The 27,745-nt window shown below is 36.2% G+C and overlaps 1 protein-coding gene across 1 annotated transcript in view; it reads right to left on the reverse strand.

Moving 5' to 3' along the window:
- PTPRD (protein tyrosine phosphatase receptor type D) overlaps positions 1–27,745 on the reverse strand; it is a 202,478-nt gene that overhangs the window by 98,994 nt on the left and 75,739 nt on the right. Inside the window, 9 exon segments of the mRNA XM_062019439.1 lie at positions 496–593; positions 1,021–1,608; positions 6,682–6,799; positions 10,546–10,739; positions 11,707–12,012; positions 15,251–15,395; positions 16,611–16,744; positions 25,910–26,491; positions 27,184–27,453. Of these exon segments, the coding sequence (XP_061875423.1) occupies positions 496–593; positions 1,021–1,608; positions 6,682–6,799; positions 10,546–10,739; positions 11,707–12,012; positions 15,251–15,395; positions 16,611–16,744; positions 25,910–26,491; positions 27,184–27,453 (2,435 nt within the window).

Below are 27,745 nucleotides of genomic sequence, written 5' to 3' on the forward strand. Positions count from 1 at the left end.
TACTGCCTGAGGTGATGCAAATGATGAAGAACGATGCAGAAGAAATGCCAGCCAGACTGCCAGTTACATTAAGCTTCTTTATCTGGTTAATGCTATAGTTAATGGCAAAAATGTATTGTTGTAAATGTGAGCAGACAAAAAGCAGAATGCTACTCAGCTACCGTCACTACAGAATTGGCTAAACAAATCATAAAATTACTCCTTTCTTTCACTGTTTTCTCTAAAATATAGTGGAAATGAGCTGCAATTTAGCAAGGTGTTCATATCATGCATAATAACCAATATGAGCCTGACTTAGAAACACTGTCACAACAATAGAAAGTATATATTGCCAAAAGACTGAAATGTAACAGCATGGATCAATACTGCTAATTCATTTGCATTCTTAAATGCAGCCGTATCAAAAAATTCCATATGTTCAGAAAGCTACATAACCAGGTGAACGGCATCCTCTAGTTTCTGTATTTTCTCCCATACATATAGGAAGTAACTTACTTTGAAAGGCAAGGCTGAATTATAGTTTTCTGGAATTTCCCAGGACAGCAAAACAGAAGTCTTCATTACTGCTTTAACATGAAAATTTTTTGCAAACACTGCTGGAAAAAAAAAAAGAACATATATAAACAGTACTTTGGAGCTTCGATCTTGTCACATTTCCACTGCTTACTGGGAGCATTAGCTTTCCATTTAGCTCAGAAACCAACAAGGATTCAAGTCTCCTACCTGTTTCCTCATATTTAAATATCACGTTTTAATTCAATCTCACTCTTAATGACAACCCAACACACACATTTTCCTTACCTGAAACGTTGTGAAGATGTTAGTCAGAACTTGGTTGGCAAGGGACAACTGAATTCTAAGGTATCCAAAACATATTAAGATTTACATACTTTACCTTTTGTGTTTGATGAACCTAATTTTATGAATGGGCCGGTCAGTTTTATTTACAGCTTCAAAAACATTGATATCCAAAGACTGATACTCCTTTAAAGGTCAACGCCATAAGCAGACAAATCCTACCTTGATCCACGGGTAGTGTCCTGAACTGGACACTTGGACTATACGGACCAGGCCCTTTGCTTGTGTGGGCACGTACTTTTACATCATATGTGGTATCTGGTTTTAAGCCAGAAAGTGTCATAGTGGTATCAGCAGGAACAACGGGGAGTTCCACTGGCTGGTAAGCAACATTGATATCTCTGTACAAGATGGTGTATTTGGTGATAACGCCATTTCTCTCTGCCAAGAGTGGCATCTGCCAAGTTAATTGAACTGATGTAGAAGTAGAGCTTTCCAAGTGGAGATTTTGGGGAAATCCACTGGGTACCTCTTCAGGGACAGAAATCTCTTTAACCATCTCCTCCCCAAAGCCCACTTTATTTCTAGCTGAGAGCCTGAAGACGTAAGAAGCTCCTTTGTGAATGTCTGTGGCAGTGAAGTGGTCTTCCTTCTCTGAGAACTCCATGGTTGTAAATGTATCCATGTCTTTGCGACCAAACTTCAGGCGATAACCCTGCAGCGGGCCAAAAGTGTCCACAGGAGGGTGCCACTGAATTAGAGCCGTGTTCATCTGTGTGTGGCTAATCACAAGGCGAGGTTTGCCTGGAACTGTAGCACAATGTTATTTAAAGGTGATAAATAGAAATAGAATTGCATGCACAACTCTTGAGGCTAGTTTTAGCAAGTATAGGGATAAATTTTCTCCCCCCTCACTCTTAGTTCCACAAATTATTGTCTTATTCAAGACACAATGTCTACTACCTGTACTATTGAGTCACACTGTATAAGGAACTATGACATTTAAGACAGTTGACTGTCGTCTTCTCCTCTTACCATTATTTCTAAATAAAAAGAAAATTCAGAGGCACAGGACTTAGGACTACAAGTCAAGAAATAAAGCTTCAGACAGACATCTTATGAATGGTTCTGTCTCACAAATTCTTTTTTGCAAAAAAGTATATTGTCATAACTATTAATTTAATCCAAGGCACATCTCTGTCATTCCTGTAAGTGGAAAAATGATGATAATAGTAATAGTAGTAGTAATATGAATAACAGAGTAATAACAAGTTTCTAGATGGGTCTAACACAACTTTTTGCCCTTGATAGTTAAAATGTCGTAGAAGGGAAGTCAGACCAATCTTGTCATCAACTGTCATTACTACATATCATAGAACACTATAATTCCATTTCCTATACACAAATCATCTACAGCATGAGCTGTTTCAGTTGGAAGCAGTAGCATAGTTTGGAATTTAATTTCTAGGTTGTCTTGGCTTATCAAATCATTTAGTTTCCACCATGGTAAAAGTGAAAAGGCTGTCTTCTGAAGACTAAAGTGAGAGCTCTTCTTAACTTGTACAGCAGATACACTCAAAGCCTTAACTGAGACCTCTTTGTCTAAACTGATGATTATCTTTCAGAGAACTTCAGGCTGTAAATGTGGTAAGATCTGTAGTCTAGAGGATCTAATTAGCCCTAATCAAGGCGGAAATCCCATTATACAACTTATATGACACATATTTTTTGAGTCCTGATGTCAAGTGCTCTCATTTACTGTTTCTATTTCATTTATATATTTATTCATTCATATTCTTTTATATACATATATATTTAATTTATATATTCATTAATATTTGTATTTCAAGGTAGTCTATGTGTATCAAAATGACTTCTTTGATGATGAAACATATCCATAACTTTAGCAATTTGGTGTTCATGGTGTACCAATGCCTGACAGGTCAAGAAGCTAGAACAATTTTGGGAGTAGTAGTGCCATGATAATGCAGTCTTCCATGAAGACTAATTAGTTTCGTCTGCATTCAAAGCCTTCCTACATGAATGTAACTGCTTTACTGTGAGCTCTGATTCCTTTATTTAAACACTTCAATGGATTTTAGTACTTATCTTTAGTTCTCAGGCACCCAGCAAATCAGATTCTTAGTGTCATAATAAATTAGGAATAAGGAGCGAGGAATTGCATGAATTAAAGAAAATTCTGCATTTATTAAGCTCTTTCCTCATTATGCCTGTCATAAGTCATGGCATTGCTTCTAATTGCATGAGAATGATAGCTAGTTTTTATATAAATGTCCCAAATATCCTTACTTTTAAATGTCTAGTTTATCTGTAAATACTGTTTCTGGGAATTTTTAGTTCTTTTCCTATACTTTCTGCTGCATAAAGAATAATTTTCCAACTAGTTCTGACTTTTCCTCATTGATTATGAGCCTTTATGGAACAAAGAAAAAGCTGTGAAGGCCTCTTCTTTTTCTCCACATTATAACTATCACTGAAACCAATGAAGCATATGAAGAAAGAAGAGTTCATACAAAGAGAATAATAATTCTTTCAGCTTTCCAGAGAAGAGACTGCTAGAGGATGTCATTAAACTATTTTTGTGATAAACTGTTTTTTTGGTTTTTTCTTATGAAAGACCTCGGGGAACTACTTTTTAACCTTTGTGATAACTACAAAGAAAGACATAAATTCCTACTTGCTCTTGATCAGAACACAGAACCAATAAAGTTTACTTATCCAAAGCAATACCTGTCATTAAAATAGTAAATAACACAAATAACTTTTTTTTTCACATTTGGAGCCTACCTGATTTTGCAAAGTCTATGTATTTCCTTTTTGTTAACACACAACTACTGATAAAGAAAATCCTTTCCTTTCCTTTCCATGCCTTTCCTGGCCTTTCCTCTTGCCTTTCCTCTTGCCTTCCTCTTGCCTTTCCTCTTGCCTTGCCTTGCCTTGCCTTGCCTTCCCTTCCCTCCCCTCCCTTCCCCTTCCCCTTCCCCTTCCCCTTCCCCTTCCCCTTCCCCTTCCCCTTCCCCTTCCCCTTCCCCTTCCCCTTCCCCTTCCCCTTCCCCTCCCCCTCCCCCTCCCCTCTTTTCCTCTCCTTTCCTTTCCCTCTCCTTTTCTTTTCCTGATAACTTTCAGTTCACATTTTATTTAGTATGACCAACTGTAAATATTGTAGTCGTGTGGGACAAATGGTAGGATTCTGTGTAGTCCTATATACAGTAGGGTCAAAGACTAGCTCTATTTTTGGAAACTTCTGATAATACTACCTGCATTTGTCCTAAGTCTAAATGAAGTGAAATTGGTCAGCAACAAATGTATTCTCTAAAGAAATTCCTGACCATTATAATGTAGCAAGATGACCCTCACACACCCCTTTGCAACAGTGGTTACACCAAACAGTTGTAATGGCACATCATTACTGTAGAAGCTCACACAAGCTGACTTTGCCAAATAACCTGAAGTAACCATAATTTGTTTCTGTTAGTTGCTATACAGTACATTACTGTCTTAATAGAAATTTTTTCCTCTTAGCTGAAATCTGTATTTCAAGAGTGCTAACCAGCCCAGAGTGTAAATTCCAAATAATGGACAAATTGTTGTGCTACAAGATTCTTCAACTACTATGATTCATAAATGACAAATATCCTGAAATGTATCTCCACAGAAATTCTTTGATATCACTGACAAGAAAGGCTTATTTTTTATCAAGGTCTTGTTAATCACATATGTTGTAAGTTCCGTCCCAAGTAATTAAAAAATTTTAAAACTTTGATTTGGAAATGTTCACTAACATTTTTTTCTTCCATCTGCCTTTAAAAACTGTGTAAGGAAACTGAACATAAGACAAAAATACACTCTGGTGTGAAGATATTAACCATATTCAATGAGTTCACTAACAACCGCAGTTATTGTAACCAAATTTTCCCTATCTAAAAATGTAAATTATGCTTTCATATCACTAACTGGACAGAGTTGAATAGTTACTCACCATCTGAATAACTGAATAGCAAGCTTCTCCAGTAAACATTTAGACCTTTATTCTCCTTTCATACCTCTTACGGACATAATCTCACTTTTCTAATACAGCTGCACCTGACTTAAACCTTTGAAAATTAGACTACAAAGTCAGATCTTTTTAGGGAAAAAGAATCAAATGTAAATTCTCAGAGAACAGGAGGGTGTATTTCAGACCTACGAGTCCCTGGCATTAATTCTTCATTCCTTCACCTGTCTGATGTATTCTCATAGAAAAACAATGAGCTGGAAACTCTTCATACTAACTGCATTTATTTTCTTGTTTTTCCAAGACCTGCATATGAATTTTCCTTACAAAAAAGAGCCCAACCACAGCAAGCTGTAAAAGCAAGTGAAGAGGTGTTGACACAACCTGGAATGTATGAAAGAATAAGAACAGTCTAGTATGTATTACATTTACAGGCATGCCTCTGATTTTCAATTGCCCTCCAGTCACCTGGGGTTTTATGGGACATGGGATTTGTTCGTCTTTCAAAGTAGAAGCATCAGAGATCTTGGAAGAGTGAAAAATAGTCAACAAAGAGTCAATGCACAGAAGCTTCAAGTTTTTCAAGCAGGTTTACATAGCCTACGGTTACGTCTAGAAACTAATTAAATTATAATCTATATAACTGCATTTATTTAAATTGTGAATGCAATTTTAAAAATAGTAATAGATCAAATGTCTTTGTTCTTAAACCAAGTTCAAATGCAAGTGAAAAGTATGTATATTTCTTTTTTCCCCAACCCATGAGCATTCAGAAGAGAGAAGCTGGAGAGTAAATTTTGACAACAGTCAAGAGTAATGATTAGAAAGTACTCTAAAATTCAAAATGAAACTACATTATGTATGTAGCCACCAAAATTAAATTTTTTCCAAGGAAGCTGATGAGACATGGATATAGGTGTTTTTGATATTAGATGTGCTTTACATCAGTGTGTTAAAACAATCAGTGACTGTTTTAAAAATGGAGTCAGTCAGTACCAATATGAACATATATGACTTTTGGACTTTAGATATTAGAGTAACAATATGTTGTTATTATGACATCTTGTTAAGGTGCTACAAAGGCTTCCATGTGATTGTAATGGATTATCCTGAAAGACTACACTACAAAACTCACAAAATTAAGATTTTTATGTTCACTTGTAAGTGAATATCACACTAAGGCTGTGGAGGCATCATTTTGTTAAGCATGCCACAGTGAACCATTTACATTTTAAAAACCCTATGCCACATCCAAATGCAATTCGTCTCATGAGTGCTCGCTGAATCAGCTGAATTGGTCATGATATCTACCATCTAGTACCATCTGCGATCAAATGCAGATTGAACACAGTGGCGTGATGCATTTTGTTCCAGCTTATGCCTCTGATTGTCACTGAAGCAATTAGAGGTTCATTGAAGCCATTTAGGGTTTCACAGGCGGAACTATGTTTTCTAAATCTCTGTTTTAACAATTACATTCTTCTGACATAAGTTGTTAACACAGGTAGGTTCTTCCAGTATTGTCACTGGCAGGCAGCAGCATTACTACTCTTCACAAATTTCTTAGATATCCTTCTCAGCTCTGAATTTCTATGTTTTTTCCTCTCCAAAGAAACATCAGTTAGGAATTGCTACTAGAAAGTATGAAGTTAATTATTAAATTTTGACTACACCTTGAACTGAGAAATAGACAACAGAGAACACTAGTTCTGTTTTTACTTAAATAAATGAAGGACCAAACACTGGAACAGAAATCCCTGTGTCCTATAAACATTTTTCACACAACAGGTAACTTTAAAATAGTAGGAGTAAAACAGTAGCAGGAAAAGTTAAAGTATTTATTATAGAGATTAACAGGTATGTATTACCTGCACCAGTAGTCGATATGAGTTTGGGCTTGCTGCGTGCTCCATCACCTTTTGTTGTATAGGCTGTCACAGTGAAGGAGTATGTAGTTTCAGGTTGAAGACCAGATATTATCATTTCCTAAGATGAAATAAAACAAGTACAATTTATTAAAAATAGACCATTTTCCAGGATAGGAGAGAAGCCTTTGGACAATCCCTGTATGTTACATCCAGTGTGCATACTTTTGTGCTGTCATCAGTGACAGCAAGTATTTGAAAGCTCCAACAGACTATTCCATGTGAAATACTTCATAATGCAAGATGCTTCACTCACGTAAGTAACAAAAGACATCACACTTTTCAAATAGCATGCCTTGGGTAGTTTAAGACAAAAGGCAAAAAGCTTAGTGGTGTGAAGAGCGAACAAAGCCTCCTGAAATACTTTGCCTCAGGAATACTGCTGATTTGTAAAATACATCCATATGTAGATAGGACAAACTCTGCTTAACTTAGTAATCTACAGAACATCACTGAAATAGTTATAAAATGCCTAGTTGAAGTATTACATTTGTTGCACTTTGTTTAGCTGAACAAGAAAGGCTTGTTACTGTCATAACACTTTCCTAACAACCTGTGTCACTGGTTGGATTGTGTATCAAAGGACTTCAGAAGCAGTTCATTCTCCAGGTCTAAAAGAATTATGTAAACAATCATTTAAATTTTGGTCAGAGAGTAAGTCTGGTCTTCAAACTACAGCAGCTACAAACCAAGTAGCTCTTCAGATAGTATATGTGAATGGGAGCAAGATCAAATTGCGTCAAAGCACAGGGACTCTTTTTACACATGTCCGTGCACACAGATGTATACACACAGAAGATGGTGAACGGCTAGTCACCCAAAATGAACTAAACTTATACATGCTATGAAGGCAGACAGAGGACTTTAAGCCTTCACACTCACAATTCAAAATAGAGTTTCTACGCAAATATTAAAGGACAGTATTTGAAGGCAACTGACTTGCCTAAGTTCCCAATCCACCAGCTTTCAGTATGCAACCACTGGGCTACTCCCTTGCATTTTCACATAACTGAATGGATTTACACTGAATTTCACTTCTGACATAGAGATGCTATATTTATGTGTGTAGAATAAATTGCAAAGGTGCAATCACACACCTCTCAGATGAATAAGCATAAAAGTTAATATAAAAGTTATGAAAGTCAGACTACATACAATAAACGGATTTTTCAAGATAGTGGGTATAAGCTTAGTACAGATGTGATTAGAATTTGCATTGTATTTACAGTCAGTTATTAGCAATATAGAAATAACAAGGTAATGATCAGAATGAGTGGGCAAAATAGCTAAAAAAAAAAAAAACTACAAAAGAAACTCCCTCTTTCATGTAGTGATGTTTAGAAGTGTGATTTGGATAAAGCAAACATTACTACTTAGGCACAAACAGAACTTTTGGCTTTCCTGATACCATAGAAAATTTATTTAACAAATTTACAAAAAGAATGCACAATTGACTTCAAATTTTGGCTACACAAAAAAGATCCATTAATTTTACAATGAATCAGAACAAATCTGACTATTGCTATGCAACTCTAAACCACTTCTGTTTTATTTTTCAAACTTTTCGTTGTGAAGGGGAAATAGTGAGGCAAAGTTAGTGACAGGCATCAAGAAAATACAAACCAGTTATGTACATTTTGGGATCATGCTACACTCCAGAACAAGCAAGCAACTGTAACATCCACTCTCTCTGGGAAAAGGAAAAAGAAAAAAAAAGAAAAGAAAGTGCCATAAGGGAAAAACCTTTGATGTTAGGAGCATGCATTTGTGTGAATGTCCAAAAAAAAAAACCCCCTAACTAAACTCATAAAAAGGAGGCTACAAGCAAACAAGCAAAAAAAAAAAAAAAAGAAATCTCAAATGCAACACAAACTGCTTTTCTGGCCAGTCAAAAACTACTCACATGTTCAGTAGTATCATCATATTCCCACTGATTGAGAGTAAAGAATGTTGGAAGGAAAAAGAAAAGAAATGAAGAGATTTGTAGTCTGGTGGAGGTAATGTTTTCTTCATAATAGCAAAACAAATATGCAAGATGCCTGGAAAAATCATGGACTACTTGAATTAATCATGTAAAATCCCTTATTTGCTTAATGAAATCATGCCAGGCATCTTTAATTCCATTTCTGCTCTCCCTAAAAAATGGCCATTTCTCTTTCCTTAAAAGATGAAAGAAGTAATGAATTCTCTTGTACTATGGAGTAATAATTTGCAACAAATTGCCTTAGTAAAAGCTACCAAAGCAGAATTAAAGGCTACCTGTTTTATTTAATCACATTGTCAAGCTAAATGCTTGAGGATCCTAAAGTAATTCGATGACTTCTTTAAATGGATAGCAGGATTTTTAGTCTTGAAACCTAACTTAATCTTTTACTATCAAGGTCTTCATACCTGTACAAGTCTTGATTACATGTATCACTAAAGTATAAAAGGTAGGAAGGAGTGGTAGGAAGAGAAAGTGAATAAGTGGTAAACAGGCAAGTCAAAGCCAAACTTAGCAAAAAAAAAGAAATACAACTTTTGTTTTTATGATGGACTCCAATAACGCATCTAGTCTCCTATTTCTGACCTTCTAGTTTTTCAAATGACCAATGTACTTAGGTTGAAAGTGAAAATATGTGTGAGGAAAGGGAGAACCAAAGTGCAGCAGCATCTCCTTTTCCATCTATGCTCCCTTGTCCCTTTCTATTCCTAATTGCCTATGTTTTCATTTTTCCACTGAATTTGAGGTCTAAGAACACTGTATTTTGCAAAATAGGTAAATATATACAGATAAATAGACTGACAGGTAAAACTGCAACAAAGACCTCAAAGAACAGAGACATAGAGAATAGAGTAATTAGCAAAATGCAGGCATTGGAGACTTGTTCTCAAAATATATATATCTAAATAACAATACCTATCTGCAGAGCTGAAATTTAGATCAATGACTTGGAGAAGAAACACCAGAAGTAAAAAACCTAATTTATTTTTTCATGTGAAATGCTTAAGAGACAAACTTAACTCTCTATGCCAGGTTCAGTGCTAGTGCTGAGGTATGTGTATTTGATAATCGTTTCAGTTCCTCCATGCCCAGGAGCTTTGGGAGTCTTTAGTTTTACAGAGTACTATTGTATCTCAATCAGTGAAATTCTGTTTTTAGAAGGTTTTTAAACTTGATGTGATAAGGCTTTTGTTTTCATCATGTCTCAGAATTTATAAAAGACAGAAAATCTTGCATTTTATGCAATCTCATTGCTATTTTAACTAAGCTCCTCATTTTATTGCACAGTTAATTGCATGAATAATGACAAGCATAAATACTTTGATGATTTCTGAAGTTGCATTAATAAATATACTTCCTGTGAAACGTGTGGTGAAGTGGACACATGCTAATGACAGAAACGCTGTAATAATGGGATAACACAGGCTTCTAATGATTCTAGGTTCTCCACTGAAACAAAGAAATATCAGGTGAGTCTATCAGGCAGCGCAGTTTGCAATATTGCTGTGACCTAGCTTGAATCTCCCTGACACTTTAAAGCTTCAAAGCATCGGCTTAGGATGAAGTCCCCAGCTTTACAGGAGCCAGTAGAATGACAAAACATAGCATTTAGTTACACATATATAGAGAAAAGGGTGCCTAGCTTTGTCCCAAGAATCTTCAAATACAAGTATTCTGGAAAAAAAATTATTACAACGGAGACAAAAGATTAGCTGGTAGGCTGAAGTATAGAAAGAAAAAATATTGGGTTGTTCTGGATAGCTCTCTGGCATACAACATATTTTCATCATGATCTACAAAAGAACATAAAGTGTCCTAATTACCTGTGCATCAGCCAGCATGATGTCCTTCAGCATGGGCTGACCCTTTGGCTCTCCATTTTCCATCCTCACGTAGTGGACCTGGTATCCTCGGATCTGGCCGTGCTGCTTATTGGGTACAGGTGAGCGCCATGACACTTTAACAGCAGTAGAGTTGACAGCCTCTACCTCGACTTTGCGAGGAGGACCACTAGGAACTGGAACAACATCATTGGACAGAAGAGAATTACAGGCACCTGTCCCAACCATGTCTTTTGGGTTTTTTCTTTTCTTTTTTTAAAGGGCAGACTCACTATGTTTCCTTTGAAGAATACAAATTGTTCAACAAATGAAAATGCTCAACCAATCTGCTCTATCACTCAGTGAAAAGATCAAAAAACATGACTGATGCAAAAAATGGAAGAAAAAAGAGTATCAGAGAAATAGAAAAACATGTAAAAATGTACAAAAGCCAAGGAAGATGCTTTGAGATTCAAAGCATTATAGTACAAAGAGATATTTTAATAATTGAAATAATAATACCACTAATAATAAAAACACAAAAGGTTTCAAAAAGAAAAAGTTTCCCTTTTTTTTGTTTGTTAAGTTCTTTGTTTTGTTTTGGTTTTTTTTTAGTAGCATAAAAAGGAGGCTGATAATACGGCTGTCTTCTATCACTATCAAGCATGGAAGAAAAGAAAATGTGTGGAACATCAGTTTCCCAAGATCTAAAACAAAACTGAAAAAAATAAAACAAACAAGTCAAAAAACCCAAAATAAAAAAAAGCACAACATGGAACAAGAAACCAGCTAAAAAACAAACAAAAGATCCCACCAAAATCTGAAAAATGTTTAAAAAAGACAATGACTGTAAAAACAGGGTAAAGGCAGATTTTCCCCAAGAGTAACTTTTACATTAAAGGAGGATCAAGAAGGGTATGCATGGGCTCAAATGGGCAGCAGACTCCTGTCACTCAAAAAAAAGCTTTCTGGTAAAAAAAAAAAAAAAATACTGAATATAAATCTGGTGCAGAAAGGAGAAGTCTTTGATTAAAAAACTCAAAGGGTTTAATATCCGTGATATGGAAAAAATAAGAGGAGCAGAAAAAAATACTGTTAGGCTGTACAAAAAGACAGATCAAGAGAGTCATAGAGGTGCAAACTGATGTAGTGGAGTCAACATACCATCTTCATCTGTCCGAATCAATACTGCTAAGCTCTCTGGGCCAGGTCCAACATCAGTGTGGGCAGTCACAGAGATCCGGTACTCAGTCCATTTTTCCAGCTGTTCCAAAAGGTATTGGGTACTGTCCGAGGAAATTCCCAAAATTTCATGGGGCTTGATATCTTCTCCATCAATGCCAATGTACTTGATGGAGTATTCAGTGATAATGCCGTTCTGTTTTTCCACTGGTGGAGGTTTCCAACTTACCAAAATGCTAGTGGAGCTGGGGCTTGTGCAACTAATGTCTTGAGGAGGAGCTGATGGCTCTAATTTCAGTAGTGGGTTAAAGGAGGTTTTGAGTGAAAGGATAGGAGTGATTGAAAAAAAAAAATGAAGAAAAAATAAAAATAAATAAAAGACATTCAAATGAAAAACACAAAAAAACCCACAACAAAAAAGTAGAAACTTAGAAAAATAAAACAACAGATAATCATATGTACCTTGGCTTATTAACATGAAGAAATTGAAAATGAATAGACCAACTAAATGGTGAAAAAGGATGTAGGGGAAATACATGAAAACGAAACCTCAAAGTAATATTACCTACCTGTAATTAAAATTCTTCTTGAAATAAAACAAAAACGTGACACTTTTATGATAACTGATCTATCTCTACAATCATTGCAATTACTGCAAGCTACAATATTTTATGGCACCTGACATGTTTATTTACAAATTTGCACATATCCCCTTCAAGTGGATTTAATTTGAGAAAAAAATATCTTTTTATGAAACTCTTAAAAACTTGCAATAATTGCTAGAAATTGCTCCATAAATTGCCATTTTTGTAGCCTTCCCACTCCTACAAACAAATTATTACTTCTTCAGGTTATTTTTTTATAACTGAGTCTGCCTGGCACAAGTCAACCACAGATATATTTAAATGGAAAGTATTTACTGAAACATTCACTACAGCCAACATACCAGGAGCATGCAGTCAATAGAAGACAAAGAAAGTCTTAGTCAAAGATTTACCTACCAGGAAAAAGTGACAGGCTTGTTGATTCTGACTGTAACTTGTACTTACCCTAGATCAGCTGTCAGTTTTATTTTTTTAACTCCTCTTGGAGACACCTTTGCTACCAAAGAATTAAATCCTACCAGTAACGTAGGTAACTTCTAAAGGAAAAAAAAAAAAATTCTACCCCCAAACAACATGTCAGGAAAACAGGTATTCATTTCACAAGCTTTCACATCAGAATGGTAAGAGAGTCTAACTTTGTTTCATCTCCTGTCACTAGCATCAATCTTCCAGAGCAAAATGCTCACCTTTACTGATTTGTACTTGAAAGAGTCTTTTAGCATATTTACCTTTTAGGCATTCCAAAGCATTTAAGCATGTATGTCATTCCACTGCTTTCAGTTAGGCAAATTCAAGTACTGAAAGTTTTGTTTCCATTTTTGTGCTTAAATGCATTTCAACTTAGTAAAGTCTATGCTTACTAAATTGAGATCATTCAGAGTATCAAAACAGGAGACATATTCAATTTCACTGGCAGAAGTAGTAGACAGGGACTCCTTTCCTGTTTCTACCTTCTTTCTTGTAAGAAAAATATAAATTTTGGGTGGAAGATTTTGATGACATCTGGGTTTTTTGTTTCCTACTATTTTCTTCCCATTTTTTTAAGGGAAAAAAGAAACAAATGGATTTCCAGTACTCACATGAGGCACATCAAACAAAATTAAAGCAACAGAGAAGGCCTAGGAACCTGCTGTGACCTATTGCATTTACACATGTATCTTTCGGTTCCCTACAGCTCTTCTACAGGGATCAATGCCTTTTTACTCAGTATGGTACACTGCTCTTTTGAAGGGAAAGCAGGAGGAAATGTACCAGCATTTCAACTAACTTATAGAAGGGGAATAGGGGAACATATGAGAATTATCACATCTGGGTTTTTATTTAGGCTGATTCAGTAATCAAGTACTCAAAACATGTTGTTCTCCTTCAATCATCAACTTGTGTAGAAGACGAAATAAAAATAAAGTGATGCTTAAGGATCTTTTATGTAGAGAAATAAATCCCTGTAACATCTTTTTCTGAAACCAAGACGAAAGGCAGTAGTGTATTCTGGTGAATATTGCAAATAAGCCCATAGAAATTGATCAATTTTTAATCCACTATACTTTGAAAATGCAAAATATTGCATGTGTGTAACCAAGAATAATTTGTAGGCTACTTGTGTAACCACTTTTACCAATGTATGTACATTTTCTTAAAATACACTAAAAAAGGATTTAATTAGCTTTTCAGTAAATAACTATGGTCTGGCCAGTGAACTAAATTTTTCCAGTATATGAAGACACAAGCCTGAAAAAAGTCAAACATATTCTTACAGTCACAAAGAGAATAATAGCAATATGCTTATACACAGAACATGCAACCTTGGCCCCTAGATGTTTTATTGGTATGCTGAGTCTAAGCAATCTTCACCCAAGATAAGAAAACAAATAAATACCTTTTTCTTTATCAAATTATAGATTGCTAATATGAAAAGGTGCCTTGCCACTATCTCTAAAATTAGCCTTGTGTTTAAATGTTTTGTGCTTATTCCAAATGCCTTAGAAACACTTCAGAAGCACATATAGCTTCAGGTAAAGCTCGGCAGCACTGTATCTCCAGTCACACTAATTCCTATTAAGACATAACACTAACAAAGAATGATGCAATGACATTTCTCAAGTCAATTGGAGATCTCATTTTTCTGTTTTGAATAATATTATTTTAAAAAGAGGCCATTTAATTTGTAACAAATAATTTAATTGCACTAATTTCTTAAATGACTGTCAGGAACGGTTTTTAGTAACATCAGGCAAAACTAGCACTTCTGGACATCATCATTGAATCTCTCATTGCTTTAATCAAGCCTGAATTCAAATATTTTTTAAAGTGTATATATAGTCCCTGAAATTTTTTTGCCTCTCACATGTAGACAAATGCAGTGAGTTTCATGACTCTGTTTCCATAACCATCCAATAAAAAAAAAGCCTACATGAAAAAAAAACAAGTTATCATCAGAATAATTAGCTAGTATAGAAGAACAGTTAAGAGGAAATTTTTTGTACAGTCTCAAATATTCAACCTGATCCATTCTACAAATGTTTTTGTTCTTGAGGGACATGCTGCAGAAACAACATACTTTTACAGATCTGCAGACTGGGAAGGTGGAATTTCAGGACTGTCATTAATGTGCAGCTACTGCACGATAAAACGCTTTATTATTAAATAAAATATTATCATGACAGCACAATACTGGCTCTTTCGACATTGGTTTACAGACTTTTTTTCTGAAACTACGTTAGAGCTAACCATATATTAAGTTGATCACATTACACCTACAAAATTAAACATTTTAAGCATTTTTTTTCTGGATTAAGGACCTTGAATGCTGCTATTTTTATCATTTTGCCTTTTTCTCTGTTGCTGCCTCACTGGGCTACCCAATTTAATCTCTTTGAGAAATATGAGTCAAGGAAATAAATTTAGCAAGGAAAGACACCTACTTGACTGCATGGTTCTTGCTGAGATTTCTGCTGTTGAAGCACCCAAGCCTTGTGGAGACCGTGCAGCTAGACGGAATAAATATAAGCTGTTTGGCCTTAAGCCTTGCAGGCGATATGATGTAGTAGGTTCAGTGGAAACCCGTTGCTGAAGGTAATAAGAGGATGTCTTGATTAATATTCAAAGGCACTGAATTCCCTATGTTGCCTATAGAAAAAAGTGCTTTTATACTGTGATAATACACATTGAGAAAAATTTATGTTCAAGAAAATAAATCAACAAAATCAAACCAAACAAAAAACTAATACTTTACTTTTCACAAATACACATTAAGGAACAGTATTTTTCAAAGTTGACATTTTAGCGTGGGAAACTCACTCAGAAATTTGAAGAAGTAATAGCTGTGTAAAAAGTACAAATGGCTTTTCAGATAATAACATAAGAACAAAGCCTTTCCTATGGTTACCACATATGACAGTGAACTACAGGGTTTCATAATGTGAGTAATGTTGGATTTAACCTCACAGTTAAACTTGTCTTCAAATTATTAAGACACAAATTCTTTCAAAGGGTAATTTACTATGCTGGGCCTGCATCCTATTTGAAGGATTTGCCTTCCTTCCACAAAATAAGCTTATGTATTCACAATCTATGTGTGAAGCTCCCATAAACATAAGAAACATCACCAATGAGTTGACAATGCTGAGGAAATCAATGAGGCTGACACTTCTGCTGCCTTCTGAGACTGAAGTTTCTTTTTTTTTTCTATAGGATGCCTGGCAATACCACATCATTTCCATATCAGAAGAATAGCTTATTCAGAGGTTATGGTACTAACAACATAGAGGCCTTAAAATTGAAAATTCTTTAAGAAATAATGGTACTGAAGAAGTCTATAGTAGGTTTTTATCTTTAGAAAAAAACACATTATTGAAAGGTTACAGAAGGTTAAGAACTCTATTACATGGTGGCAAAAAGAAACAAAAATTCTCCAAGGCTGAAAACAGACTTCAAAGTGCAAAAAAATTATTAATGAGTCCTTAACAAGCCCCCCCAAAATTCTTCTTTCAAGTCTTCGTGGAGGAATAGGCTTGGAGAGACACGATCAATGTCTGAAACTGGACACAACTTCCATGGATGACTTCTTGCAAACAGCAGCAAAGTTCCACCAGTTGGTAACTATCAAAAGCAGTTTCTGGTTTTTGCATACGCACAGTCTAACCCTAAGCTGATGGTTGAGTTTAACAGTTAAACATCAAGGCATTTGTACTAAAGAAAATTACTAACCCATGAATTCTAAACCATTGCAACATTTAATATTGATTAAAGAGTATTTAAAAGACATATTATCTTTTCACTTACCTCCTCCCCATGCTCCCCATCTTTGTAAACCAATTCATAGCTGGAAATAGTATCAGAGCGTGGAGGTGTCCAGGAAAGTAATATGCTAGTTTCAGACTCAGGTTCTGCTTTGAAGTTCAGTGGCTGACCAGGCACTAAAGAAAGATATGAGCAGTGTTGCCAATTATTTATTTGGCTAGTTCAGCACTTATCTTACAAATCTTTTAAACTATTATCTGAATATTTCACACAATAGTACTTTTATTGAACTTACCTACCTTAATCAAACTGATCAACTGTACTATGAAATAAAATAATCGGAGCTCAGAAAAATAACAATTATATTTTTAATTAATAAGTTACAAATTGTCAAGGATTTCAAACAAATGCTGCACAGTGAGATAATGCACACAGAAATGATATGGAATTGAATAGAAGCCTTGTGATTAAGACCAGGAACCTAGTGGCCTACGTGTGAAATTGAAAATATAGATACGTACGCAACACATCTTATATAACACTAGCATTTCCCCATATACTCATACATATACATGAGGTTGGCTGGAACAGTCCAGAAGAAAGTGTTTAAACCATTACATGCCTTTCCAAATCTGTAAATGGTTTTCTTAGTTCATAAATAAATAAGATACTAAATACATCCCTCTTTAAGAAGACATCTAGATATTGAATGCTTTTATTACCCTAAGAAGTTCTAACCTAATGAAGAGGTCTCCAGTAATGTGACATTGTGCTACCCTCTCAATGAGTGGTCTTTTTACCAATATAGCTGAATTTCTAGTAACAACACTTTCTAACTGCAAGAAATAAATGCAATTTTTATTCCAGTACTCAAGATTATTCTCTTGTTACGTCTTGTGTAATGGTCCAGAAATTATCCAGACTAAATGTTGCCCTCATTTACTTCTGCAAATCTATGGCAAATAATAAAGTTGACTGGGAAAAGATAGCAAAATATAATCCTGTCATTAGAATGTATATAATCATTTCACTAACCGAGTTCTAAAACATTATTTTCAGTTTATATTGCTGTTGATAAGGCATGAAACATTCTCCACAACATTTCTAGCTTGTCAATAATAAAATGTGGTGTGCTTTTCTTAAAGAAAAAAAAAAAAAAAAAAAGATGAGACCGAGAAGAGGTGTGACAAGAGGATGTGATAGTAATGATGGTTTCAAAATCATTTTTTTTAGTAGAATTTTATCATAGTATTATAAGCACAATTCTTTTGTACAGTAAAAGATTTAAAAATAACATGGAGCAAATGGTAAAAATAATTTGTGGTTGTAATTTTTATCTTCCCTGGACTTTGACAGAATTTCATCTTGAGGATAACACTGTCCTCGTGTACACTGGTACAGGTTTGATATCTAACCTTTAAACAGACAGATAACCTGTCAACATGAGGTGCATATTCAAGCTCCTGTGTGGAAGCTGCAAGCCTCTACTATTCATTTATTTTCTTTCCAAACACAGGACAAAATAGAAAAGAAAAGATGTAGCAGGATGTTGCTTATTTCTGAGGGAATCACTGAAGGTGAATCAGAGACCAAGTCTCTCTCTTGGAAGAAAAAAGGATAGGAGTAATTAGCATTTTTTCTAAAAGATGCCTGGTGTAAAATAAAAAGAGATCACTTAGTACTGCAAAAAGCAAACAGGAAAAGGTTACAAAGCACATGGAGCAATTACAGGCAATATCAACAAAGGATTTTGTGATGGAAATCCTTCTGATTTTATCCTTTAAAAATGGAATGGATTTGAAATTAAGAGGCAAAGAGTAGGATAACTGTAGAATTCTTAACTTTAAAACAGATCCAGAAATAACATTAGATCAAACCAGCTTGGTAAATCTACACTATAGTTGAATAAATGTAATTACTAGGTGAACATTAAAACTCTTTATCTGCTTCAAAACCCTCCCGAGCAACAAACAGACAACAGCTGCAGATTTGATTCGTGTTGAACACAGCTTAAAGGAGATGTGGAGCCCCACTGCGGTCTTGCCAACACTTAATAATAAAATCCAGAGTTTAGGCAGCTATTTAGAAGGGTGTATTTTGCTACAGGTTGTTCCAAACATATTCATGAAACTCGGGTGGGTACCTGGCTGTAGGCATTTTGTTTGCTTTATGTGATAGAAATAAAAACTGGTAAAACTGACCTGTGGAAAAAAATATTTGCTTCAGTGTGTAACAAAAGATAAGGAAAAACACATTTTGTCAAAGCAAGTCAGCAGTGCATTTGAAGTTACCAAATCACCTTTGCTTGGTCATGGAAGATCAAAGGGCAGCTATTATTATGTGTCACACTAGCCATCTTGTGCTTGTCATCTCTATCTGTGACCTGGAAGGGGGGATGGAGACCACAGGTTTCAGGTTTGTAGGTAACATCAGGCTGGGCAGGACTAGCTGACACACTTCAGGACCAGGCTGCTGTACAGAAGAAGGAGAAGAGGTGGGGGGAAGAGGCTGATGGTTTACCATGACTGTCTTGGTAAGATATAGCCCTGCTGGGGTGCAGGCTGAAGGTGATAGGGCCAGGGACCTGATGTGTGGTACAGTTTGGAGCATGGTGGGTAGCAAGTTGAGCTAGAGCCAGCTGTATGTCCAGTTAGCAACAAGAGCCAGTGGTGCCTAGGGTAGGGAGAGCAGGACCCAGTCACAAGAACCAGGGGATGTCAGGGATTGTCTTCTCTCTTCAGTTTCTGTCAGACCATGCCTCAGCACCATATCTGGTTTTGAGCCTCAGTAAGATGGCTTTGGACTGAGATCCTTGTTATGTGAAGTAGGGCTGCATGACTGGGGGTGGGAGAAGGGACAACTTTGGAGGCACTCAACAGCATCCCTAGCAGTAACAGAAGCGATGGAGGAGACACAGCAGGTGCGTGAAGGTAGCAGCACATGCTGAAACATGAGATATTCAGGCTGGAGATAAGAAGAAACCTTTCACCCATGAAGAACAATCCAGTGGTGGAGTCGGAGCCTAGGGAGGTATTTAACCATACTGTGCCTCCAGGATTTTACATATTGAATGGGTAAAGGCCCAAGCAGGTCACTCTGACCTCATGGCTAAGCTTGTTGGGGAATGGGTCTAGAGACTTCCCCAGAAGACCACCCTGCCAGTCTGAATTGTCCCGTGATGCTATGATCTCTGCTTAATGTATGGATGCATGACTTGAGGAACACAGTAAGGCAGTAATAGTAAATGATCAAAGTGACCCATATGAAGGCTGGTTATCCATTACGATAGACATGGCAGCAGACAGAGAATGAAGGTACTTTCTATCTCTGCACATTTTAAGACTCTCATGCTTCAAGTACTCCTTTTAAGAAAAAAAATTTATAAGAGAAGTTGATGGTTAATTAGACTTTCCCAAAGGCTGTTTGTCAAAATATCTTTCTGAAAAATCTAGTCTGCTCTCATGTTCTTCAACCACAGTTAGGCAACTCTGAAGCTGAAAACACTAACAGAAGAAAGAGATGACAGAAATCTGCCTCCAACAGAGAAGATGCAGAAGAAAGAAACTTCTTTCAACTTTCACAATAAACTAACAGAAACTGAAAAAAATGTATTAACCAATAAACTCTGATAGGGAATCCAAGGCTTAAGCCAGTGGAAAAGTACCAGATAATAAAGTGGCAAAGTAAGTTTTAAATTATTTAGGATTTATACCTAGAACACACAAGCCCTGTTCAAAAAATTCTTCAGCAGCACACAAGAACTTAGCCAAGCTGCAGGAGCCATGAGAAGGTACCAGTGTTCTTCAGAGATGGAAAAAACCTAGAGAAGCTGGAAATTCTATTTAATCAGACTTTATACTATTGCCAAAGTGTTTTTAATTACACACATCAAATCTAACTTTCCATATTAGTGCAGTGTGTATGTGGCCAGCTCACTGAACAGGATCATTTTGCAACGAATATATTGTCTTTTCTGTCTTTTAGTTTTTCAAATGGCAATAGTTTAATCAAAAGACTTTACAATCACTTGGGAACTGAAAGAGACCAAGAGTCCTCCTTGTTTCTGGAGACTAATACTTCTGCTTGCTATCGACGAAGTATGACGCTCTACAGAGAAGCTCTTACAATTTAAAAGGTAACGTGCTCTGGAGTTTTTGTTTTGTAAAACATTTGTACTTTTTGAAATCCTAAACTTTCATGGAGAATAATTACAAAAAAATTACTACTATGTATGCATCTTAATCCCACTGTCTTTCTGCTACAACAATAACTACCTTTTCAAATGAATCTGAAAATAGCTGAGGCTTGCAGTTCTCCAGTATCAAACACAGAACACAGTATTCAAAGTGATTAACTACAATACATTTTAAATGTCCAAAAGGATAGCACATTTTTAAAAAAATTGCCAGAAATCCATAAATCGCTTTCTTAAAATAATATGTGTAACTGACATGGAACAGAGCATGCAAAATAAAATAAAAATGTTGGTCAGTCTTCAACCGAGAATCTGCATAGTCTTGTCTGAATGACTAGAGAACACAGAGGTTAATGACTCTTTAGAGTAATTCCATCTATAATCTGTTTCTACATTGTAGCAGTAGAGCTGCAGTGACAAAAGTAATGTCTGTACATTTTCAGTATTCATACATATATTTTTTAAAAAACAGAATGCTGGATTAGAAGAAAAAAAAAATCCTATACCCATACCCTATTTTGAGTTTCAGCCAGAAGACAGAGAATCATGGGATCATGGAAAGGTAAGGGGTTGTAAAGGACCTCTAGAGTTCATTTAGTCCAACTTCCCGCTAAAACAGATTCACTTTGAAAGGGTAGCACAGGAACGTGTCCAGGCAGATTTAGAAAACTTCCAGAGAAGGAGACTTCACAACCTCTCTGGGCAGCCTGTGCCAGGGCTCCCTCACCTTCACAGAAAAGTTTTTTTAAGTGCAACTTCCTCTGTTTCAGCTTGAGCCTGTTATTTCCTCTCCTGGCACTGAGCACTATAGAAAAAACACTTGCACCATCCTCTCGACGCACACCCTTTAGGTATTTATAAGCATTGGTTAGGCCCCTCTCACCCTTTTCTCCTCCAGGATAAACAGCCTCAGGTCTCACAGTCTTTCCTTATACGAAACATGTCGCAATTCCCTAATCATTTTGGTAGCCCTCGTCTGGACTTTTTCTAGAAGTTCCCTGTCCCTCTTGAGCTGGGGAGCTCAGAACTGGATACAGGAGTCCAGATGAGGCCTCACCAGGGCAGAATAGAAGAGGAGGAGAACCTCCCTCAACCTGCTGGAAACACTTCTTCATTCATCATTGGCCCTCTCAGCCATGAGGGTACATTGCTGGCTCACGTTTAGTTTGCTGTCCACCTGAACCCCCAGATCTCTCTCCACAGGGCTGCTCTACAGCAGGTCAATACCCAGCCTCTACTGGTGCTTGGGTTTGTTCCTTCCCAGGTGTAGGACTCTGCACTTGCCCTTGTCAGACCACGTGAGGTTCCTCCCTGCCCAACTCTCACGCCTGTCAAGAGATTAAAACCTAGAAAAATCATTGTGTGGGTAGAGATCCTCAATACTGGTCTCATCATGTTAGAATTCAAATGCAGTAAACACTATGGCACTTAACGGAAGTTAGTTGTACTTTGAGAGCAGAGGGGTTACTCAAAAGCTGAAATACTCTTCCCTATCTGACCAGAAATGTTCCTTAAGGGGAATTTTGTCATTTAAAAAACATTCTGCATACCACCTCTGCAATTTATTCTCCTTTCATATGCTTCCTTGAATCACAGTTGAGTTTCCAGCTGCATGCTCTCAGCCCTTCCACTGTGGAAGTCCATTTCCATGAAATGCTTCACAAGGAGACTAGTAATGTGGGGTTCTACAGACATGAGGTTTCACTGTTCATGAAAAAATTTAAAACGCCTGGTAAAGTAGCTAGCTTGCTACAACACAGAACTGTATTATGTTGCTACAGACTATCTTCCTTTGAATTTCTAATATTTTACAATGTGATCTCCAGAACCATTAACTTATTTCACTTAGCTAAGGCTCTTTTTATTTGCCCTGTTAGTCAGATACTTGGCTTTCTCGTTACTGTCCTTTTCCATATGTTCAATAGATTAAACTTTTATAACTGTAATAATCCTTAGTGTCCAAACCACTGCCAATCCTTGGCTTAAAATTAACAATACTTTTTACATTGTTACTTCTGTTTAAAGAAGCATATGTTTACAGGTACACATTCATTTTCCAGAACACTTCTCTTTCTCCAATAATCCACTGTACAATAGATCTTGTGCATCTCTCACTCTCCACTCTTTCTACTTAAGCTCAGAATAAAATCAGAATTATCTGAATTCTTCCAGTAGCTATCCTCTCTTTGTGCATTAAGAACTAAATGAAACAAAACTACATTAATTCAAAACCAAAGAAAGCTCAAGAATTTTCCTGGTACATGTTGGTTAAAGCACGTTGTTCACAGAGCACCTGTACCTCTGACCAGTTTAAACAAAGAAAGGTAACATCAGAACATATGTAGGAAGTGTGCTCTGGGCAACAGAGCTTTTGTTTTTGAAGTGAAGAAAAGGGACAAGAAGTACCACACTAAAACTTAGATAATTGTTTCTTTATTCTAAAATTTGGAGGTTAGCAAGTCAATTCACCTAAATAATATACTGGTCTTGACTCCATCCTCAGCAAAATAAAATCCTTTGACCTAAACCACAGAATATGTACATTTTTAGGTGTAGCTTTTGAAACTAATTTTCCTTTAAGAAAAAAGTTCAACTCTGCAGTTGTTTTTCTGTTACTGAATTTGCTAAAATGGTATCTTTTCACAGGACAGAAAATGCTCCTGAAAACAACTAGGCTGTAGGGCATGGCTTTTCCTTAAAATGCTGAAATGCATAACAAAACATGAAATTACTAGTATTTTTTAAAATGTTTGATTGTCTGAAAAAAAGGCACTTCCTTTTCTTTATCTCAAACTACAATTTCCTAATTAATATTTCAGTTATAAACCTAATTTTCACAATCAGCTGAGTTTTGGCTGCCCTGCAAAATGAGAAGTCACTCATACAGCCATTTCCAAAGAATAACTCTTCTGTACTATGACAGCAAAAATCCTCATAAACAGATTTTTTTTTAAACAAATCATCAATTTTCATAATTTCTCTCCAAAGATCAGATGAAAGCTTTGAAGTATTATAATATCCCCAAAGTAAGCATAAAGGCTAAGCTACATGTTTACAATGATAGGCTTGTTTCAAAAAAGGAAAAAAATTGAACTAATCAAAATATCATCATCAATCCATTCCTATTTTTACTCTTTTTCCTTTAAATCCACTTCTGTTTTTTAAAAAGCCCTTTATAATTCACTGTACTTATGTGGATAAGTTTCAGCTTGAGAAAGACCTAAATAAAAATAATCAGATTCAGATTGCAATATATCTAGAAGAGAAGGTCAAGGAAGGTACTTTATTCTGCAGCGTTCACTGAAGAGAAACGTCTAGATAGACAGATGGGAGAATCTTAAGTTCTTAAACATGTCCTGGATTGGAGAACTGCACTAAAACTTTCTTTGCTATTTTTCTCTTTTATGACTTAAAATGTTCATATTTCACACACAAGTATCAGGGCTTGAAAATTCCTCCAGTATGGTACCTCTTTGGTTTTCTTTTGATTTTTAACACAGTCACAAGCAAACAGTTACCATTTTGTTAGGAAGCTGAAAACGTGTATCAAGAATCTCTCCTACACTGTTAACGTTCTCATAATTCAGACTGCAGCAGTAATCAGAAACAGGCATGTTAAATGGCAAGTTCTATGAAGGTTTTAATAAACACAGCTTTACTGAAGTGATCGCAGCACAAAACGTAATTTGGGTTGTTCCAGCCGAACTTCAGTGCTCATTATTTCGATCGCTTCATCGTTCTCCGGTGAAACCACTGACAAACTCTTGCTAATCTAAAAGAGTTTATAGTTATAAAAGAAAACCCAGATGACGAACTCACTGAAACTTCCTATTTAAAAATTTTTTGCATGGGAATTCAAAAACAAGAGAGATGTCAATATAAAAAATAGTTTCTCAAAAAGCTTACAATTGCCAAAATTAAACTATGGTCTACATATTTACATCTGCATGTGCATGCAGACACATTTTGGTGTAGCACTAGAAGCTCCCAAGCTAATTCTGTAATTTCTCAGCTGAGATGCTGCAAAAGGTACATCTAGATCTTTGTGCAACACAACACTAAAAAAGGTTCCAGGACAATACCTCAACTTCTGTTCTTTAACAAATATGTACTGTTGAAACACAGAAGTTAAATGTGGATGAATTGTAACTGGCTTCAGTTACACTTTAAGAGACAATATTTTTTAAAAAATTTGAGAGATTCTAAACTCTTTAAGAAGAAACTTTCCAGTACTAAAAAATTCCAGTACTATTCTATTTCTAGGTAATCGCTGACCTGCAGCAATATTTCATACACCTTTCTCTAAACCACTAGACAATGGGAGTTTTCATTTCTTATTGCTACAATAAAACACTTTCTGCAGTGTAGCTTTACCAGAGCTTCTTGCTTTTGATTTCATAAAAATTCTTGGCAATGTTTTTCACTGTACTTGCTTGTCCTTTCCTAATAAAACTAATTCATGGACCTAAAACTCCTGTAGAGAAACAAAACAACGTAACTGCAAACATAAACCAAGAAAATGGTGACCTTGTGATATGGACTTTGCAGAAGCAGGTTGGATTCAATTTAGAAATCCAAAGTGTGCAGAACTGTTTGCTTGAACCTGCACAAAGGTTTGTTGTGTTTTGATGCCTTCACATTTATGTATTTCCACAATTTTACCAACTATTTAAATATAGGTTCAGTACACATACATTTTAAATTTCCAAAAGCAAGATTCACTAGAATGATGTAGCATAAGGGAACCACACACCACTCAAACAAAACTCAACAATATAGATAACTCCTCCAAGAAAGCTGTGAAGAGCTACTGGACAAACACTTTTAGTACACAGAGCACTGACAAATAAAAGCTATAACATTGGGCCACCTCCAGGATGAAAGTCTCCCTGAGGCTTCGGTTAAACTTCAGTTAAACTTTTGAGACTGGTGAAGAAAGACATGAAAGTGTGAGGGAGATAATTTCCACTCTTCAATGATAACTTGCACTGTGGAAATGAGAGAAGTTAATCTGCAAAAGCTGTCTGAATAAATGGTCTATCCTTGAGAGGAGGTCTTTTTCAACATTTTAAACTCAAATTAACTCTCTGAAAAATTTCTGCACGTGTTTAACTTTTTGCACAAATTCTGTTCATTCACAGCTTACCTCCTGTTTGAGTGATGACTTGAATGTCACTAGAAAGTGGTCCATCCCCAACAGAAGTAAAAGCAAGAACCTTCACAGAGTATGTTTTCTGGGGTATTAGATTCCCAATAGTGGTAATATGACTGTCAGCCACATTGTGCTTCATCCAACTATTGACATGTTGAGTAGGGTCCATGGTGTAATAAACTCTGTAACCTTGTATTTGTCCATTAGGTTCCTCAGGTTCTTCCCACTGTACCAAAATGGTAGTAGAACTCAACATACGGGCCTGCACGTTACGTGGTGCACTTGAAGGCGCTTGCTCTGAAGTTCTTGTTGACACAGGCTCACTGGGTGGCCCTCGGCCAATGTTATTTACAGCAACCACCCGAAATTCATACTCTGAATATGGACTTAGGCCAGCCACACTATAGCGTGTTGTGGCCACCCCATCAATTTCTTTATATGGCTCCTCAGAGTTTTTGGGTTTGTGTTGGATTATGTAATAAGAAACTGGCTCAGGGTTTCCAGAATCCCAAGTCAATGTTATGCTTGTTGCTGTGCTTTCTGTCACCACAGGTATTCCAGGAGGCTTGGGTAAGGCTAAAGATAAAAGACAAAAAATATAGTTAGCACTATGTAGAAGTAAAGATTAATTACTACAATAAGCAGCTTATAAAACAAATCAAATCACAACAACAACAACAACAAAACAGAAGGAGTGCAATGGAAAGATATGATCTTTTCAGAGCAATCTTTTTGGAATTATGATTTACTCCAGAGATCTATGAGAAAATCTTTAAGGTTTGTAGCATAAGGAATGATATTGACTTTTGTAATACATCCTCTAGATATATGTGGAAGAGGAATATTACAGACGGGCAACGAGCCATTACAGTTTAATTCTTAGATATTTTTGTAAACTCTGGTTTCCAGTTACTCAGTGAACATGACACTGACATCCAGAAACTCTAAAAAGCAAATGACTGGCTTGTAAAGGCTCCTGCTCTTGACAAGTATAAGCAAGATTATAAGATTCTTTATTTACTTGAAATGAAGGCTGGGAGCTAGACACAGGAGAATAATGGAATGTTATGATGAACTAATTTGTTGGTATTATTGCTGTCTGAATCTGTATTTAGTTTTATGCCAGTAATTAGATGGAATGTTTACACCTTGATTTAAGAGGTTAAGAGGCATTTAGTCCTGCTCAGTGAAATTTATTTGCTCAGAATATGGTAATGAATAAAATAAAAAAACTGAACTAGGTCCAAATGTATGTGCTTGGGATATACCTTTGACAGTTATCTGCGCTATTGCTTCTATAACACCAAGAGTAGACATAGCAACACAAGTATAATTTGCAGACTGCCTGACATCATTAAGCTCAAGGACGTTCCTCCCTATTGGCATATCATCCTCGGGTGTCAAATCTTCTGCTCCTAGCATCCATTTCACATATGGCATTGGTGACCCCACCGCAACACACGTGATATTTACACTCCCGCCAGGCATGATCTCATGATTGGTGGGGGGGATAGAGAACCTCGGCGGGACCCGTCGAACTGGAACAAAACACAAAAAGAGGTAATAACATATACAAAAAATAAATTGAGTTGCATACGGACTACATGCAGTGTACAGACACAATTTAACTTTTTAATGTGTTATTCTGATCTGCCAGAAAAGAAATACAAGACTAAACAAGAATTCTGTCTGCACACAATGTCAATTACTCTATATTTACTTGAGGATATTTTTAGGCACATTCATATAAAGGCTGATTCAGACCTATTAGGGCCCCACAATCAACTAACTACATACTAAAAATACACAAACACCATGCAAAAGATACAC

The sequence above is a fragment of the Colius striatus genome, chromosome Z (genome assembly GCF_028858725.1).
Source record: "Colius striatus isolate bColStr4 chromosome Z, bColStr4.1.hap1, whole genome shotgun sequence".
Classification (NCBI taxonomy): domain Eukaryota; kingdom Metazoa; phylum Chordata; class Aves; order Coliiformes; family Coliidae; genus Colius; species Colius striatus.